General features: G+C 48.7%; 2 protein-coding genes across 2 annotated transcripts in view; one reads left to right on the top strand and one right to left on the bottom strand.

Annotated features, from left to right (window-relative positions):
• Window positions 1–17,849, top strand: part of TWSG1 (twisted gastrulation BMP signaling modulator 1) — a 194,694-nt gene that overhangs the window by 53,977 nt on the left and 122,868 nt on the right. The gene's annotated exons all lie outside the window — the stretch shown is intronic.
• Window positions 1–17,849, bottom strand: part of LOC128423863 (EH domain-containing protein 3) — a 42,620-nt gene that overhangs the window by 14,667 nt on the left and 10,104 nt on the right. The window contains exon 2 of the mRNA XM_053409413.1: window positions 3,901–4,077. Within this exon, the coding sequence (XP_053265388.1) occupies window positions 3,901–4,077 (177 nt within the window). The remainder of the gene's footprint in view (window positions 1–3,900; window positions 4,078–17,849) is intronic.

Below are 17,849 nucleotides of genomic sequence, written 5' to 3'. Positions count from 1 at the left end.
TAAATCAGATCTAGGCCCCCCTGCTAAGACTTGTCTTCCACCACGCTCTGCACCCTCTTCCGACAGTTAAAAGGCAGCCGCCGAGAAAAATATTTTCATGTGTTAAATTTAGGGTTTCGCCACAAGGGTTTGTTTGTCCTGCTTTTAAGCCTTTGCCGCGGCAGGAGTCCGACCTGCTAGTTAGCATCTGAGAGAGCACTGGGGCTAAGTAAATGCCAGGAAAGTCAGGAGGCAAATTTGGCCAGCGACAAAGGCATGCACAAAAAACATTGTTCCTTTCGGCGCCTGCCTCAAAACAGCACACAAACACACACAAAAACTGTTCGAAACATCATTAGAATCAAAGATAAACTAAAAACTTGATTGAAACACACGTTGGCATTCTACCTATCTGAATAGGCTTGCCTAAGCAAGAACGTTTGTAAAGGTAAAGGTAAAGGGACCCCTGACCGTTAGGTGCAGTCATGGCCGACTCTGGGGTTGCGGCGCTCATCTCGCTTTACTGGCCGAGGGAGCCGGCGTACAGCTTCCGGGTCGTGTGGCCAGCATGACTAAGCTGCTTCTGGCAAACCAGAGCAGCGCACGGAAATGTTGTTTACCTTCCCGCCAGAGCAGTACCTATTTATCTACTTGCACTTTGACATGCTTTCGAACTGCTAGGTTGGCAGGAGCAGGGACCGAGCAACGGGAGCTCACCCCGTCGCAGTGATTCGAACCGCCGACCTTCTGATCAGCAGGTCCTAGGCTCTGTGGTTTAACCCACAGCGCCACCCGCGTCCCTATAACTTTTGCAGCAGGCGCCAAAAAGAGAAAACAGGGAAGGCACCTGCTGCCTGATGTCAACAGGCAGGGAGTTCCAAAGAGCATTATCACTGTGTTGCATTATAAAGCAGCTCTCGAGAGCAGAGCGGAACAACCAGATGGATGGATTCGAGAGACTCTATACAGGACTCTAAATCTGCTTAAGGGGCCTTAATGGTAGCTTTTTTCTGGCATGGCAGTATATAGACGTTAACCAGCAATAAAGAGGCTCTCCTTAGTTTGAGTAGGACGGCCATTCCTAGTGAGTTGCAAGTGGATGAAGCTGTTGTAATATGGTCTAGCACTGTGGAGATAAAACAGGCTAGACCCCCGCTGGGCCTTCCTGGAGAGCCAGCGTGGTGTAGTGGTTAAGAGCGGTAGACTCGTAATCTGGTGAACCGGGTTTGCTTCCCCGCTCCTCCACATGCAGCTGCTGGGTGACCTTGGGCCAGTCACACTTCTCTGAAGTCTCTCAGCCCCACTCACCTCACAGAGTGTTTGTTGTGGGGGAGGAAGGGAAAGGAGATTGCTAGCCGCTTTGAGACTCCCTTTGGGTAGTGATAAAGCGGGGTATCAAATCCAAACTCCTCCTCCTCGTCTTCTTCTTCCTCCCCTCAGGGAGGGGGTGGCAGGCAAAGAATGGCAACTATAGCCATTAAGCGTTATAGGGTCACTATGCCATGTCTCTTGGAGGAGGAGGATGTCAAATTACATAAGGTAGGACATTAGGTGTTGGTTAAGGTCCGTATAGTTCAAGCTATGGTTTTCCCAGTAGTGATGTATGGAAGTGAGAGCTGGAACATAAAGAAGGCTGATCGCCAAAGAATGGATGCTTTTGAATTATGGTGCTGGAGGAGACTCTTGAGAGTCCCATGGACTGCAAGAAGATCAAACCTCTCCATTCTGAAGGAAATCAGCCCTGAGTGCTCACTGGAAGGACAGATCCTGAAGCTGAGGCTCCAATACTTTGGCCACCTCATGAGAAGAGAAGACTCCCTGGAAAAGACCCTGATGCTGGGAAAGATGGAGGGCACAAGGAGAAGGGGACAACAGAGGACGAGATGGTTGGACAGTGTTCTCGAAGAGACCAGCATGAGTCTGACCAAACTGTGGGAGGCAGTGGAAGACAGGAGTGCCTGGCGTGCTCTGGTCCAGGGGGTCACGAAGAGTCGGACACGACTAAACAACAAATTCTTCTTTGTGAGCCAGCCTGCTATGTTCCAGGACAGCAACTTTAGACCCTGTTCCCACAGAGACCGGTTTCCATCATTTCCACCTTGTCTAGGAGGCCTTTTTGTCTAAAAAACCACTCCCATTTGCTCTATCAGCGGGGGTCTGTTTGGTAGAGCTATAGTGTTCCTCTGTTCTCGGTGGGGATGGGTTGCTATCTCATCTGGGGACAACCTGAGGTAGCCAAGCCAGGAGCTTGAGATCTTCACGACCTGGTTGGCCCCTGCCATGTCGTACTAACTGACGGCTGATTCGGGACTTTAAATTGTGCTCTTATATCAAATTTCCTTTTCTGCGAATACTGTAATGTTTTACTTTTGCTATGGCCGTTGGATAATGCGAATAAAGTTTTATCTTTAAGGCGGTGAAGGTCCTGTGTGAGTGCCTGGAGGAGGTTGGAGGATGGATGGCGACTAACAGATTGAGGTTGAATCCTGACAAGACAGAAGTACTGTTTTTGGGGGACAGGGAGTGGACGGATGTGGAGGACTCCCTGGTCCTGAATGGGATCACTGTGCCCCTGAAGGTCCAGGTGCGCAGCCTGGGAGTCATTCTGGACTCACAGCTGTCCATGGAGGTGCAGGTCAATTCTGTGTCCAGGGCGGCTGTCTACCAGCTCCATCTGGTACATAGGCTGATACCCTACCTGCCCACAGACTGTCTCGCCAGAGTGGTGCATGCTCTAGTTATCTCCCGCTTGGACTACTGCAATGCGCTCTACGTGGGGCTGCCTTTGAAGGTGACCCGGAAACTGTAATTAATCCAGAACGCAGCAGCTAGACTGGGGACTGGGAGAGGCCGCCAAGACCACATAACACCGGTCCTGAGAGATCTGCATTGGCTCCCAGTACATTTCCAAGCACAATTCAAAGTGTTGGTGCTGACCTTGAAAGCCCTAAACGGCCTCGGTCCTGTATACCTGAAGGAGCGTCTCCACCCCCATCGTTCAGCCGGACACTGAGGTCCAGCTCCGAGGGCCTTCTGGCGGTTCCCTCATTGCAAGAAGTAAGGTTACAGGGAACCAGACAGAGGGCCTGTGGAACACCCTCCCTTCAGATGTGAAGGAAATAAGCAGCTATCTTATCTTTAAAAGACATCTGAAGGCAGCCCTGTTCAGGGAAGTTTTTAATATTTAATGCTGTATTGTTTTTAACATTTGACTGGGAGTCGCTCAGAGGGGCTGGGGAAACTGAGCCAGATGGGCAGGGTATAAATAAATAAATAATAATAATAATAATAATAATAATAATAATAATAATAATAGTTACAGATAGGTAGCCGTGTTGGTCTGCCATAGTCAAAACAAAAAATTTTTTTCCTTCCAGTAGCACCTTAAAGACCAACTAAGTTAGTTCTTGGTATGAGCTTTCGTGTGCATGCACACTTCTTCAGATACACTGAAACAGAAGTTGCCAGATCCTTCTATATAGTGAGAAGGTGGGGAGGGGTATTACTCAGAAGGGTGGTGGGAATGGGTGATTGGCAGATAGCTGCTTATTTCCTTCACAACAACACACCATTTGAAGCTATGGTTTGCTGTCAGCTTACAAAACCTGGTTTGTTTTAATCATGAGTAGGCAAACTAAGGCCCGAGGGCCGGATCCGCTATCTGCCAATCACCCATTCCCACCACCCTTCTGAGTAATACCCCTCCCCACCTTCTCACTATATAGAAGGATCTGGCAACTTCTGTTTCAGTGTATCTGAAGAAGTGTGCATGCACACGAAAGCTCATACCAAGAACTAACTTAGTTGGTCTTTAAGGTGCTACTGGAAGGAAAAAAATTTTTTGTTTTAATAATAAATAATAATAATAATAATAATAATAATTATTATTATATCTCTTGAGAGCAAGTGCTCCTCACTGACCTGTTCAAGAAGGCATTGCCAAAGGCATTCAGTTTCCTGAAAGGCTTCTTGGGATCGACCACCAGAGCATTCCCAGGAATTATGCCTTCCACATCGCCCTGCATCACGGCAATGAAGGAGTCCGTCGTGGGCTCTGGACCAATTCTCATACCGGGGAATTCTTGCTCGAGGAGGTACCTGGAAACAGACATAAAAGCATGAGATGTGCCACTGGTTCCACTTAAGACGCTATCGCTCCGGCGGGAAGGTAAACGGCATTTCCGTGCGCTGCTCTGGTTCACCAGAAGCGGCTTAGTCCTGCTGGCCACATGACCCGGAAGCTGTACGCCGGCTCCCTCAGCCAGTAAAGCGAGATGAGCGTCGCAACCCCAGAGTCGTCCGCGACTGGACCTAATGGTCAGGGGTCCCTTTACCTTTTGGTTTATTAAATTGTGATTTTTTAAAATCACATTTATTATGGTTTTGTTACTGCCAACAACACACCATTTGAAGCTATGGTTTGCTGTCAGCTTACAAAACCTGGTTTGTTTTAATCATGAGTAGGCAAACTAAGGCCCAAGGGCCGGATCCAGCCCAATCAACTTCTAAATCTGGCCCATGGACAGTCTGGGAATTGGCGTATTTTTACATGAGTAGAAAGTGCCCTTCAATTTAAAAAGCATCTCTGGGTTATTTGTGGGGCCTGCCTGGGGTTTTTACATGAGTAGAATGTGTGCTTTTATTTAAAATGCATCTCTGGGTTATTTGGGGGGCATAGGAATTTGTTCATATATTTTTTTCAAAATACAGTCCGGCCTACGACATGGTCTGAGGGACAATGGTCCTTAGGTTGTCTACCCCGCTGTTATCTAATATTAAAGAGTGCTTGTCGACTAATGATCAGACAGCATAGACTAAGGGTACGAGTCTTATGGCTACTGATTGATTTCATGTACAGTGGTACCTCAGGTTAAGTACTTAATTTGTTCCGGAGGTCCGTTCTTAACCTGGAACTGTTCTTAACCTGAAGCACCACTTTAGCTAATGGGGCCTCCTGCTGCTGCCACGCCGCCAGAGCACGATTTCTATTCTCATCCTGAAGCAAAGTTCTTAACCCGAGGTACTATTTCTGGGTTAGCGGAGTCTGTAACCTGAAGCATATGTAACCTGAAGCGTATGTAACCCAAGGTACCACTGTAATACAAAAAACAGTGACAATTTGTCGTTGACAAAGGGCAGCTGGACATATATAGGGGCCCATTACCTTCGGTAGCCGAGGGCCTCATCAAACCTAAATCTGGCCCTTGAGCTATCCACCAGCAATGAACTATTTTTGCATCAACGACATTCTGCCGTACACAGCGCCGAAACCCCCTTCCCAAGCCCCCAGGACAAGCGGACCAGGAAATATGAACGAAAGCTGGACACTTGACGCACAAAAGACAAAACCTGCAGCCAGCCTGCACAGGTGCAGTGGAAAAAACACACCTGAGCAGTATCATTTACACCCCCTACCCAAGGAGACCTGAGCAATTTGTACCCAAGATCTCAAAAGAACAAGGATTTCATTGTACTAGGGTGATGGCTGAAGGAGAGGGGGGCAGAAAGAGATAGACAAGGAATTTCTTGTGAGGCACAATCTATACCAGTGTAAAGACTTAGAAAACACAGCAGTGAAAACAGGATGTACTCGCAACCGGTGGAAGAATCACATGCCAGCAAGTTAATATTCTGCGTACTGTTATAGGCAGCGACGACGACAGAAGGTGCTTTCAATTAAGCCTGGTCAAACAAAACAGGCAACTTCCAGGTTAGACTACTGCAACGCACTCTACGCGCATGAAGACTGTTTTAGACCAGGCAGTGAGAAAACACATGCAGACAAAGGGCCACATACAGTAAGGTTACCAGATTTTTTTCAATGAATCCGGGGACACTTTAAATTGAATACCGTACCTTTTGCTCTATAAGACTCACTTTTTCCCTCCTAAAAAGTAAGGGGAAATGTGTGTGCGTCTTATCGAGCGAATGCAGGCCACGCAGCTATCCCAGAAGCCAGGAACAGCAAGAGGGATTGCTGCTTTCACTGTGCAGCAATCCCTCTTGCTGTTCTGGCTTCTGAGATTCAGAATATTTCCCCCCCCCGTTTTTTCCAAAAACTAGGTGCGCCTTATGGTCTGGTGCGTCTTATAGAGCGAAAAATACGGTGAATAAATACTACGTTCGGGACGTTGATGTTGCAGTGATGGCGGTGGCAGAGGGGTGGTTGCTGCCTTGACCTCAACCGCCACATTTCCCCTTCCTCCGAGGCTTCTATCTCCTTTCTCCATGAGCCTAGGCAGCCCCTGACTTGTTGGTTCTTCGGTGGTGGTGGTGGGGAAGCGGTGCGCGGTGGGTCAGGCATAGAAGGCGGAGAAGGAGGGCCAAGAGCAGCGGCAGCGGCGAGGCTCGGGCAGCGCAATGCCCCCTTTCCCAGAGAAACGCAAGAAAACTTGGGAGCATTCCATTATCTAAGACGCATGTCGGAAAAGAAACATAAAAGAATTAAATGATACAGACTTCCAACAGATTTATAGTCCTCAAAAAACCGAGCTGAAGGCGGCGTTCACTCCGAAACAGGGCCCTGTCCTGGTCACCACTACTGAGTCGTACATCTGATTCACACTCCGGATACTCCTTTTCGGCCCTATTTGATTCTTTATTCTGATTCTATATAATATGGACTCCTTTTGACTGCCATTGAGACTTGTACAAAATAATTGTTGTGTACTGGTATTTTATGTACCTTTATACTATATCACTGCATATTTGAAACTACATTATTTCTGTACTTAAACGTTTTACCTTGAAACTATCGTACTTACACGTTGTGTTTAAATTTACTATTAGCGTCAAACTGTTATTCTTAGCAGAATATACACGTTTTTCTTTTCAACTCTCGAGTAGGAATTATTCCTTATATTGAAACTTGTGGCCTGAGCTCTTGGTATATCCTTTTTAGTGTATTTCCAACAAGAACTCCCTTTCCCATCGGAGCAGCCCCAATCCCATTCCTACCTGCGTGCAAGCAGGAGGGATCAGGGATCCCTCAGCTGGAAAGCGAGGCTTCCCGTTGCCTAACTGAGAGATCCCTGCCCCTTCCTGCTTGCACGCAAGCTCTGATAGGCAGCGTGAAGCCTCCCTTCACAGCTGAGAGATCCCTGCTTGCACGCAAGCTCTGATCGGCAGCGTGAAGCCTCCCTTCACAGCTGAGAGATCCCTGCTTGCACGCAAGCTCTGATCGGCAGCGTGAAGCCTCCCTTCACAGCTGAGAGATCCCTGCTTGCACGCAAGCTCTGATCGGCAGCGTGAAGCCTCCCTTCACAGCTGAGAGATCCCTGCTTGCACGCAAGCTCTGATAGGCAGCGTGAAGCCTCCCTTCACAGCTGAGAGATCCCTGCTTGCACGCAAGCTCTGATAGGCAGCGTGAAGCCTCCCTTCACAGCTGAGAGATCCCTGCTTGCACGCAAGCTCTGATAGGCAGCGTGAAGCCTCCCTTCACAGCTGAGAGATCCCTGCTTGCACGCAAGCTCTGATAGGCAGCGTGAAGCCTCCCTTCACAGCTGAGAGATCCCTGCTTGCACGCAAGCTCTGATAGGCAGCGTGAAGCCTCCCTTCACAGCTGAGAGATCCCTGCTTGCACGCAAGCTCTGATCGGCAGCGTGAAGCCTCCCTTCACAGCTGAGAGATCCCTGCTTGCACGCAAGCTCTGATAGGCAGCGTGAAGCCTCCCTTCACAGCTGAGAGATCCCTGCTTGCACGCAAGCTCTGATAGGCAGCGTGAAGCCTCCCTTCACAGCTGAGAGATCCCTGCTTGCACGCAAGCTCTGATCGGCAGCGTGAAGCCTCCCTTCACAGCTGAGAGATCCCTGCTTGCACGCAAGCTCTGATAGGCAGCGTGAAGCCTCCCTTCACAGCTGAGAGATCCCTGCTTGCACGCAAGCTCTGATCGGCAGCGTGAAGCCTCCCTTCACAGCTGAGAGATCCCTGCTTGCACGCAAGCTCTGATCGGCAGCGTGAAGCCTCCCTTCACAGCTGAGAGATCCCTGCTTGCACGCAAGCTCTGATCGGCAGCGTGAAGCCTCCCTTCACAGCTGAGAGATCCCTGCTTGCACGCAAGCTCTGATCGGCAGCGTGAAGCCTCCCTTCACAGCTGAGAGATCCCTGCTTGCACGCAAGCTCTGATCGGCAGCGTGAAGCCTCCCTTCACAGCTGAGAGATCCCTGCTTGCACGCAAGCTCTGATAGGCAGCGTGAAGCCTCCCTTCACAGCTGAGAGATCCCTGCTTGCACGCAAGCTCTGATAGGCAGCGTGAAGCCTCCCTTCACAGCTGAGTTATTCACACCAACTTATTTGCGGGGGTCAGGGAAGGTGGAGGCAGCCCGGAAGCTGCGTCTTAAAGCCCCTGCACCACCATCATATGGGGACTTCTGAGCAGTTCCTGAAGCCAGCCAGGGCCAACTGCTCCGGGCTGCTGAGACTGCATTTTCCAGGGACATTAGATGAAATCCGGGGACGGAATCTGTCTGGGGATTTATTCGCAGATCCGGGGCCTGTTCCCGGGAAATGGGGACGCCTGGTAACCCTAAAATACAGTCGAACACTCATCTTCACCGCTCCCAAACTATTTGAATTCCTTAACTTCTTCGGCTCATAGATATGCCTTTGTAAAGGCAAGATTCAACACCTTCCCATCGAACATGCTGAGAAATAGATTCTCCAATGGACAGATATCGCTCTTATGTGATTGTAATTGTGGGGCACCGGAATCGTTGCATCACATAATTTTTGATTGTGCTTTTCACTCATCGGCCAGGAGCAAGTTTCTTGCTCAATATCTAAAGGGAATTGCCGATGATACGAATGAAGCCAAACTGAGATATCTATTAAATGATGATGACCCCCTAAGATCACTCATGGTTGCCAGATTCTTGATCAGCGTCCTATCCCTAAAGAAGAGAAACGGACTCCTGTGTGGCTCGGATAATCTTTTTAAACTATGATCTATGTTTTAGGATGTAATTAGGTGATTTCACCATTGATGTCTTCTACTAATTTATGAGTAGAGGGCGATGTTTATGTTACAAATTTATTGTAATGTATGATGTTGGTCTTTTGTTTTTGTTTTGCTTTGGTTCTTGTCTGTTTTTTGTAAGTCTTGGCGGTTTTAAATTTGGAGGTTTAAGTACATTATGTTGGTATGGGAAACTGTCGTGTGATGGGCCAATGGCCGTAATAAAGATCAATACCAATACTCATCTTCACCAGGTGAAGAAGAGGCAGTCTCAGAGTTCAAGGAAACACATCCAGCAGAAATAAGTCAGGGAAAGCGTGGCTGAGGAATGGGGTGGTAGCCCAGAGAGGATCTCAAGGGCAGAAAGAGAGAACAGAAGGGCCACATTTGACCCCCACTCCAGGCTCCCCACCTCAATTTTTTTTATAATAATAACTTGTAAGATATAGATTTGTTTGTTTTGGTTTTATTTTAGTTTTTGAATGTTGATTTCTGTGTGTTGTGTATTGTTATTTTTTGATAGTTTTCGTGTTGTTGTTGTGGTGGTGTGGAAAATACTAATAAAATTCATTTTAAAAAAATTTAAAAAGGAAAAAGAAAGGGAAAAAAAAACAATTTGGAACTGGTTAAAAGTGCTGCTGCATGGCCAACAATCATCAGTTCAGTGTTATATACAGTGGTACCTCAGGTTAAGAACTTAATTCGTTCCTGAGGTCCATTCTTAACCTGAGGTACCACTTTAGCTAATGGGGCCTCCTGCTGCCGCTGCACCGCCGCTGCGCAATTTCTGTTCTCATCCTGAAGCAAAGTTCTTAACCTGAAGCATTATTTCTGGGTTAGCGGAGTCTGTAACCTGAAGCCTATGTAACCTGAAGTGTATGTAACCCGAGGTACCACTGTATATATAAAATAGGTGCCACATGGCTCCTTAAACCAGGGTTACAGTCACCAAAACAGAATCCCTAAGTTGCTGTTTTGGGGCCAAAATAGAGCTCAAGAGTCGTATTTTTCAACGCGACTTTTTGGTTCCAGAAATTCATTCCAACCGTGAAGATAAAATATAGAATTCTACAGGATGTGTTGTTAGTGTGTGAAAACATTCCAGATACAAGGATCGCCAAAGCAGACACCTCCAGACGGCAGAGACGTTGTGGGACAGACAGAAGAAAGAAAGCTTTCTGAAGGAGCGTCTCCACCCCCATCGTTCTGCCCGGACACTGAGGTCCAGCACTGAGGGCCTTCTGGCGGTTCCCTCACTGCGAGAAGTGAGGTTACAGGGAACCAGGCAGAGGGCCTTCTCGGTGGTGGCGCCCCCCCCGTGGAACGCCCTCCCACCAGATGTCAAAGAGAACAACAACTACCAGACTTTTAGAAGACATCTGAAGGCAGCCCTGTTTAGGGAAGCTTTTAATGTTTGATGAATTACAGTATTTTAACATTTTGTTGGAAGCCGCCCAGAGTGGCTGGGGAAGCCCAGCCAGATGGGTGGGGTATAAATAATTTATTATTATTATTATTATTATTATTATTATTATTATTATTATTATTATGTGAACCAATAGAAATACTTTTTTTAACCTGACGGGATCGATTGGCCGGGGAAAGGAGTGTGTTTACATTTGCCAAGCTGGAAGAAAGTGTTTAGGAGGAGATATTTTGCCTCTGACAGGCTGAAAGTGCAGTGCAAGCGCTTTTTGGGCTCTAGGGCAGTTTTTTGTCAACTTGGCACCCTCCAGGTGTTTGAAACTACAACTGCCATCATCCCCAGCCAGTTCAGCCAAGGCCTCACCTTGAATGGTCAATTCCAGGTGCTGCTTCCAGGGTGGAGTCACTGCCAAGCTATTTTGGGGGCCTGCCAAGGCCTGTTTCTCATCCGCAAGCAGCCTGTTTCTGCACCACACCGGTTATTTACGAGAATCTCACAAGGTTAAGAATTTCGGCGCCTTGAGCCTGCTTGTTTCTTCTTCCCTCGTCATCCCCTTTTCCTTTTGTGTCGTGTCCTTTTTGGATTACAAACCGGGGCTGGGCTGCCTTTGCCAGTCTGCAAACTGCTTGCGGAGGCTTTCCGGCTGAAGAGCAGGATACAAAGGCTTTGAACAAATAAAATAAAGGGAGCGACTGGGCTCAGAGAGGCCTGTGCTGGCAGCCAGCACTCCTGGGGACAGCTGTGTTTATTTTATTATCAGGAGGGGTCACAGGCTCAAACCGCAGCAACTCGCCACAGGAACTATAGCAAAGCACAGCGACAGCCAGCTGGACCGTGGCGCTGTGCGTCCGTGCGCCGGACTGTTAACCAGAGGGGGCTGGTGGTTCAAGCCCACCCAGGGACAGCTGTGGACAGGATTCCTGCATCACAGGGGGTTGAGATGGATGACCCTCGGGGTCCCACTCAGCTCTATGACTCCATGACTATCCCCTTCTGCCATCTGTGCCCCACACGAGACACAACCCCTCCGTTAACATAGGAAGATGCCTTTTACAAAGTCAGGCCACTGGGTCCATCTGGTACGCAGGCTGAGACCCTCCCCTGCCCGCGGACTGTCTCGCCAGAGTGGTGCATGCTCTTGTTATCTCCCGCTTGGACTACTGCAACGCGCTCTACGTGGGGCTGCCTTTGAAGGTGACCCGGAAACTGCAATTAATCCAGAATACGGCAGCTAGACTGGTGACTGGGAGCAGCCGCCGAGACCACATAACACCGGTCTTGAAAGACCTACACTGGCTCCCAGTAAGTTTCTGTTGGTGCTGACCTTAAAAGCCCTAAACGGCCTCGGTCCTGTATACCTGAAGGAGCGTCTCCACCCCCATCGTTCTGCCCAGACACTGAGGTCCAACGCCGAGGGCCTTCTGGCGGTTCCCTCGCTGTGAGAAGCCAAGTTACACAGAACCAGACAGAGGGCCTTCTCAGTGGTGGCGCCCACCTGTGGAACGCCCTCCCATCAGATGTCAGAGAGAAAAACAACTATCAGACTTTTAGAAGACATATGAAGGCAGCCCTGTTCAGGGAAGCTTTTAATGTTTAATAGGTTATTGTACAGTGGTACCTCAGGTTAAGAACTTAATTCGTTCTGGAGGTCTGTTCTCAACCTGAAACTGTTCTTAAGCTGAAGTACCACTTTAGCTAATTGGTCCTCCTGGTGACGCCGCACAATTTCTGTTCTCATCCTGAAGCAAAGTTCTTAACCCGAGGTAATATTTCTGGGTTAGCGGAGTCTGTAACCTGAAGCGTATGTAACTTGAAGCATATGTAACCCGAGGTACCACTGTATTTTAAACTTCTGTTGGAAGCCGCCCATAGTGGCTGGGGAAACCCAGCCAGATGGGCGGGGTATAAATAATAAATTATTATAGTATTATTATTTAGCTCAGCACTGTTTGCATGGACTGGCAGCAGCGCTCCAGGGCTTCAGGCAGACTGGAGCTGGGACCCTATGCGCGCGCACTGAATGCTTCGCCGCAGAGTTACGACACCTCCTTGGGCGGCAGAGTTGCACATCGGCTGAACGAGACGGACACAAACATCTTGCTTCACCGACCTTCAGCACAGTATGACTCCTTCCTTCCCCCTTTCGAAAACCTCCCGGCCAGCCTTCCCCGATCTAGCTTCAACTATCGGGCAATTCCATTTAAGCCTCTTGACTGTGACCCAAGTCTGATCCCTGTGGTCTCTCTTCCAGCGCTACAATTCTGTGCAGCGAATTGAGCATCTAAACTGAGATTCAGCAGGCCCATTGTCTCCAAATGCATCCAGCTGCTGATATCCATTACGATTTCTGCTTTTAAGAAAAATCCGTCAGGTCTGTGTGCAATTAAAATGCACAATGAGTCCATTATTCAGCATGCACTCAATAAGCAGCATAGATGGAGTCACTCTGGTCCCTCTGAATTGCGGTATCCAAAGCCCTTCTTAGCATTCAAAAAGACCACCTATCTCTTTGCTATTGTATTTGGAATAAGAGGAGAAGACAGACTCTACCTGAAAGACAAGAGGATCAGCGCACAACGCAATTGGCTAAAGGACCCCCTTGATAAAAGCAGTTTTGAACAGGACCAGGCTACATTGAATAACAAGGTAAACAGCTGCTATGGCCTAGTGAGGAGATGGGAGAAAGCTTTTTCAAACGGCCTCGGTCCAGTAGACCTGAAGGAGCGTCTCCACCCCCATCGTTGTGCCCGGTCACTGAGGTCCAGCTCCGAGGGCCTTCTGGCAGTTCCCTTCCTGCGAGAAGTGAGGTTGCAGGGAATCAGACAGAGGACCTTCTCGGTGGTGGCACCCTGTGGAACGCCCTCCCATCAGATGTCAAGGAAATAAACAACTGTCTGACTTTTAGAAGACACCTGAAGGCAGCCCTGTTTAGGGAAGCTTTTAATGTTTAATAGGTTATTGTATTTTAATATTCTTTGGGAAGCCGCCCAGAGAGGCTGGGGAAACCCAGCCAGATGGGAGGGGTATAAATAATAAATTATTATTATTTTTATAATTATAAACCAAAGGCCACATTCCCATCTTTAGGGGGCCGAATGCCAGCAGTGGGTGTCGGGCGCAGAGGACTGGTGGCGGTGGGGAACCAGCTGGGGTACCCCCCCCCCAGGGAAGAAGACTCAGAGCCCGGGGAGGGATGGTGGAATGACGATGAGGAAGAAGACTGGGAGAAGGAGGTGCTGGAAGCTGAGGAGGCAACAGGGCTTAGTGAGCGGGGAGACTCTGTGGCAGAGAGCAGCCCAGAATCACTGGACGTAGCGGTCACTGTTTCAATTCGTTGTGTTTTGCTGAACTTCCTTCTCCTTTGGGTTTATAGCTTGGTGGAGCTCTGTTCTTAATTCTGCCTTCCCCACTGTTGTAAACAAAAATTGCCCTTTTCCCTTATGGGGTATCCAAGAGCCCATATAGAGTCCTTACATACGTTCCCTATTGGTAGGAGAGAGTAACAGAGGCCAACCAGAGAATATTGAGAAGCAAAGCAGCTAGTAAGCCTGATCTTTATTGATCCGTTGCAACAGGGTGCTCCCCTCACACGCAGGAGAGGAGGAGGAACCCAGAACAATGGCGTGCAAGGCCTTATAAAGACTTTTGAAATTTCCACCCTGTAGATCAAGACCACCCCCAGATACATCATACCTACATTACAAAAAAGGCGGCCTAAAACAGAAAATTTGAATGTTGTTTTTCTCCTGTCCTTGTTTATCTCCTGTCTGGCAGGTTATTTGATTGGATTGCCTGGGGAGCCTGGCCAGTCTTTTGTAATGATAAATTCTTAGTTCCTGGGCCAGGTCACAGGCTCACACCCTATTCATATCTTAAATGTGCCCTTAAGACAGGATTTGTGAGGAAAGAGACAATGGGGAGGTTTCCTAGTTTGACCTTGCAGAGAAAACATTTGCTCAGTTTAGGAGTCAAAATGGTTCCAGGTCGGTCTTCCTGTGCTGATCTATGTACGTGCTTGGTTGGTACGCTTATGAACATTACCATATATCTAAGACCTCAAAATTCGTATCACACCACTCCACCCCTAAAATATTTCTTTTCTTGTGTACATGTATACTAACTCATTTGTCGTGGGAACATGGCAGTTTTTCTAAATCTAGAATCTCCTTCCTTGGAGGTTTTTAAAGCAGAGGTTGGGTGGCCATCGGTCATGGATGCTTCAGCGGAGATTCCTGCATTGCAGCGGGTTGGACTAGAGGACCTTTGGGGATCCCCTTTTGAACTCTACAATTCTATGATTCGATCAGAGGCAGAGGCTGAAGCAGGAGAGGAGGAAGGCCAAAAGACAGAGAGGAGTCCGATGGGTGAAGAAGCAAGTCTTCTACACCAGCCTTCTTCAAGCTGGTGTCTTCCAGATGTTTTGGACTACAATGCCCATCAGTCCATCTGGGCTGATGGGAGTTGTGCTTCAAAACATCTGGAGGGCTCCAGGTTAGGGAAAGGCTGCTCCGTTTCCTGGATGTGGGAGAATGCCATTAACCTGGACATCCAAAATAGAGTACTTTACTTATTGCATAAAGGTAAAGGTAAAGGGACCCCTGACCATTAGGTCCAGTCGTGACCGACTCTGGGGATCTCGCTTTACTGGCCGAGGGAGCCAGAGTACAGCTTCCGGGTCATGTGGCCAGCATGACCAAGCCGCTTCTGGCGAACCAGAGCAGCGCACGGAAACGCCGTTTACCTTCCCGCTGGAGTGGTACCAATTTATCTACTTGCACTTTGACGTGCTTTCGAATTGCTAGGTGGGCAGGAGCAGGGACTGAGCAACGGGAGCTCACCCCGTTGCGGGGATTCGAACCGCCGACCTTCTGATCAGCAAGTCCTAGGCTTTGTGGTTTAACCCACAGCGCCACCCGCGTCCCGTATTTATTGCATAGAGTACTTTATTTATTGAGAAAGGCTGGGCTGGATGAATCCCTAGCCGGAATTAAGATTGCCAGAAGAAATATCAACAACCTCAGATATGCAAATGATACAACCTTGATGGCAGAAAGTGAGGAGGAATTAAAGAACCTTTTAATGAGGGTGAAAGAGGAGAGCGCAAAATATGGTCTGAAGCTCAACATCAAAAAAACGAAGATCGTGGCCACTGGGCCCATTACCTCCTGGCAAATAGAAGGGGAAGAAATGGAGGCAGTGAGAGATTTTACTTTCTTGGGCTCCATGATCACTGCAGATGGTGACAGCAGCCATGAAATTAAAAGACGCCTGCTTCTTGGGAGAAAAGCAATGACAAACCTAGACAGCATCTTAAAAAGCAGAGACATCACCTTGCCAACAAAGGTCCCTATAGTGAAAGCTATGGTTTTCCCAGTGGTGATGTATGGAAGTGAGAGCTGGACGATAAAGAAGGCTGATCGCTGAAGAATGGATGCTTTTGAATTCTGGTGCTGGAGGAGACTCTTGAGAGTCCCATGGACTGCAAGAAGATCAAACCTCTCCATTCTGAAGGAAATCAGCCCTGAGTGCTCACTGGAAGGACAGATCCTGAAGCCGAGGCTCCAAGACTTTGGCCACCTCATGAGAAGAGAAGACTCCCTGGAAAAGACCCTGATGTTGGGAAAGATGGAGGGCACAAGGAGAAGGGGACGACAGAGGACGAGGTGGTGGGACAGCGTTCTCGAAGCTACCAGCATGAGTTTGACCAAGCTGCAGGAGGCAGTGGAAGACAGGAGTGCCTGGCGTGCTCTGGTCCAGGGGGTCACAAAGAGTCGGACACGACTAAACGACTAAACAACAACAACAACAATTTATTGCAGGGGGTGGGATTGCCAAATTTAAGATGGAGTCAGGAAAATAATAGTTTTACTTGCAGTGTTTCTCTCTTCACCCCCATGTTTTACACACAGTCCCGTCCCCCCCCCCAAATTAAGTCCTCCTTAAAAATATCCACCATCCTGGAACCTGCTATTTTCTGGCTGAAAAAGATCTGCACCTGTTTTGTTTTTCAAAAGAAAAAGCAGTCAGCTGAACTGCTTGGTCATTCTGTTCTTGGCTCTTGCATGCAAGCGATTAGGTTTCCGAAACACCAGCGCAGGTAAAAAATTCCAGGACCTCTCAAGGTCAACAATCACCAGGTACGGGAGTTTTATTACCTCCCTGTGGGTTCTCGCTGTCTCTACACACACTTGAGTTTCTCTCCCTCCAAGTAATGAGTGACTGGCAGGAGGTTATGGTGCAGAGAATCTGCTCCCCACAATCTCACAGCAGGAACACAGGAAGCGGCCTCATACAGTCAGGTGCGCTGGTCCATTTCGCTTAATATTGTCTGCACTGACTGGCAGCTATTCAGGGTTTCGGACAGGGGGCATTCCAAGTCAAATTGCGAGAGGTTGGGGAATGAAGCTAGGACTTTTTGCATGAAAAGCCAGGTGCTCTGACCACTGAGCCACAGTCCCCAGGGTCCTCTCAAAACTCCTGCCTTTGCCCATGGGGTCAGCAGACCTAGCTCTCATGCCATAATCAGAGTTAAGTACAAAACATTAAACAAAGCCACAGAGACTTGCAAACTACCCAGCCTAAAATGAACTTTCCTTTTGTCGGTATCTTCATGAACTTACCGTATTTTTCGCACCATAGGACGCACTTTTTCCTTCCTAAAAAGCAAGGGAAAATGTGTGTGCGTCCTATGGAGCGAATGCAGGGGGAGGCAGGCGGCAAAAGCCCCCAAGAGCCGCACACAAGCTCCGTGCGCTCTCGCGGGCTTTTCCACAGGAGGGAGAAGGGACTGACTGGCCGCATCAGTCCCTTCTCCCACCTTCCAGAAAAGCCAGAAGAAGCCGTGCAGCCCTTTTAAAGTGCGCGCGGCTTCTGCCGGTTTTGCGGGAGGTGGGGGAACTCCCCCACCTCTCAGGAAAGCCCTGCGCAGCGTCTCCCGGCAAGGAGAGGCTGCACGGGGCTAAAGGAGAAGCCAAAACAGTGAGTGGGATCCATCCCGCCCCCTGCCTTGGCTTGCTCCATAGCTGCGCGCAACCCCTCCGGCAAGGAGAGGCTGCACGGGGCTATGGATTCTTTAGCCCTGCGCAGCGTCTCCCGGCAAGGAGAGGCTACACGGGGCTAAAGGAGAAGCCTAAACAGCGAGCGGGATCCATCCCGCCCCCTGCCTTGGTTTCTCCATAGCTGCGTGCAACCCCTCTGGCAGGGAGAGGTTGTGCGCAGCCTGTACGCTGCTCTTTGGGGCTGGGGGGGGAAAAGATTTTTTTCTTGATTTCCCCCCCTAAAAACTGGGTGCGCCCTATGGTCCAGTGCGCCCTATGGTGCGAAAAATACGGTATCTAAAAGACTGAGTTAAGCATTTGAAAAATCTATTGAAACCAGACATTATAAGTTCGTTTTAGGCTGGGTAGTTCGCAAGTCTTTATGGCTTTGTTTAATGTTTTGTATTTTTCTCAGAAGGTTAATAAAGTATGCATAATTATTGTTCTGTGCATA

Source organism: Podarcis raffonei, chromosome 12 (genome assembly GCF_027172205.1).
Source record: "Podarcis raffonei isolate rPodRaf1 chromosome 12, rPodRaf1.pri, whole genome shotgun sequence".
In the NCBI taxonomy this organism is placed as follows: domain Eukaryota; kingdom Metazoa; phylum Chordata; class Lepidosauria; order Squamata; family Lacertidae; genus Podarcis; species Podarcis raffonei.
The sequence above is the reverse complement of the archived record's forward strand: the minus strand, read 5'-3'. Positions and strand labels throughout refer to the sequence as shown.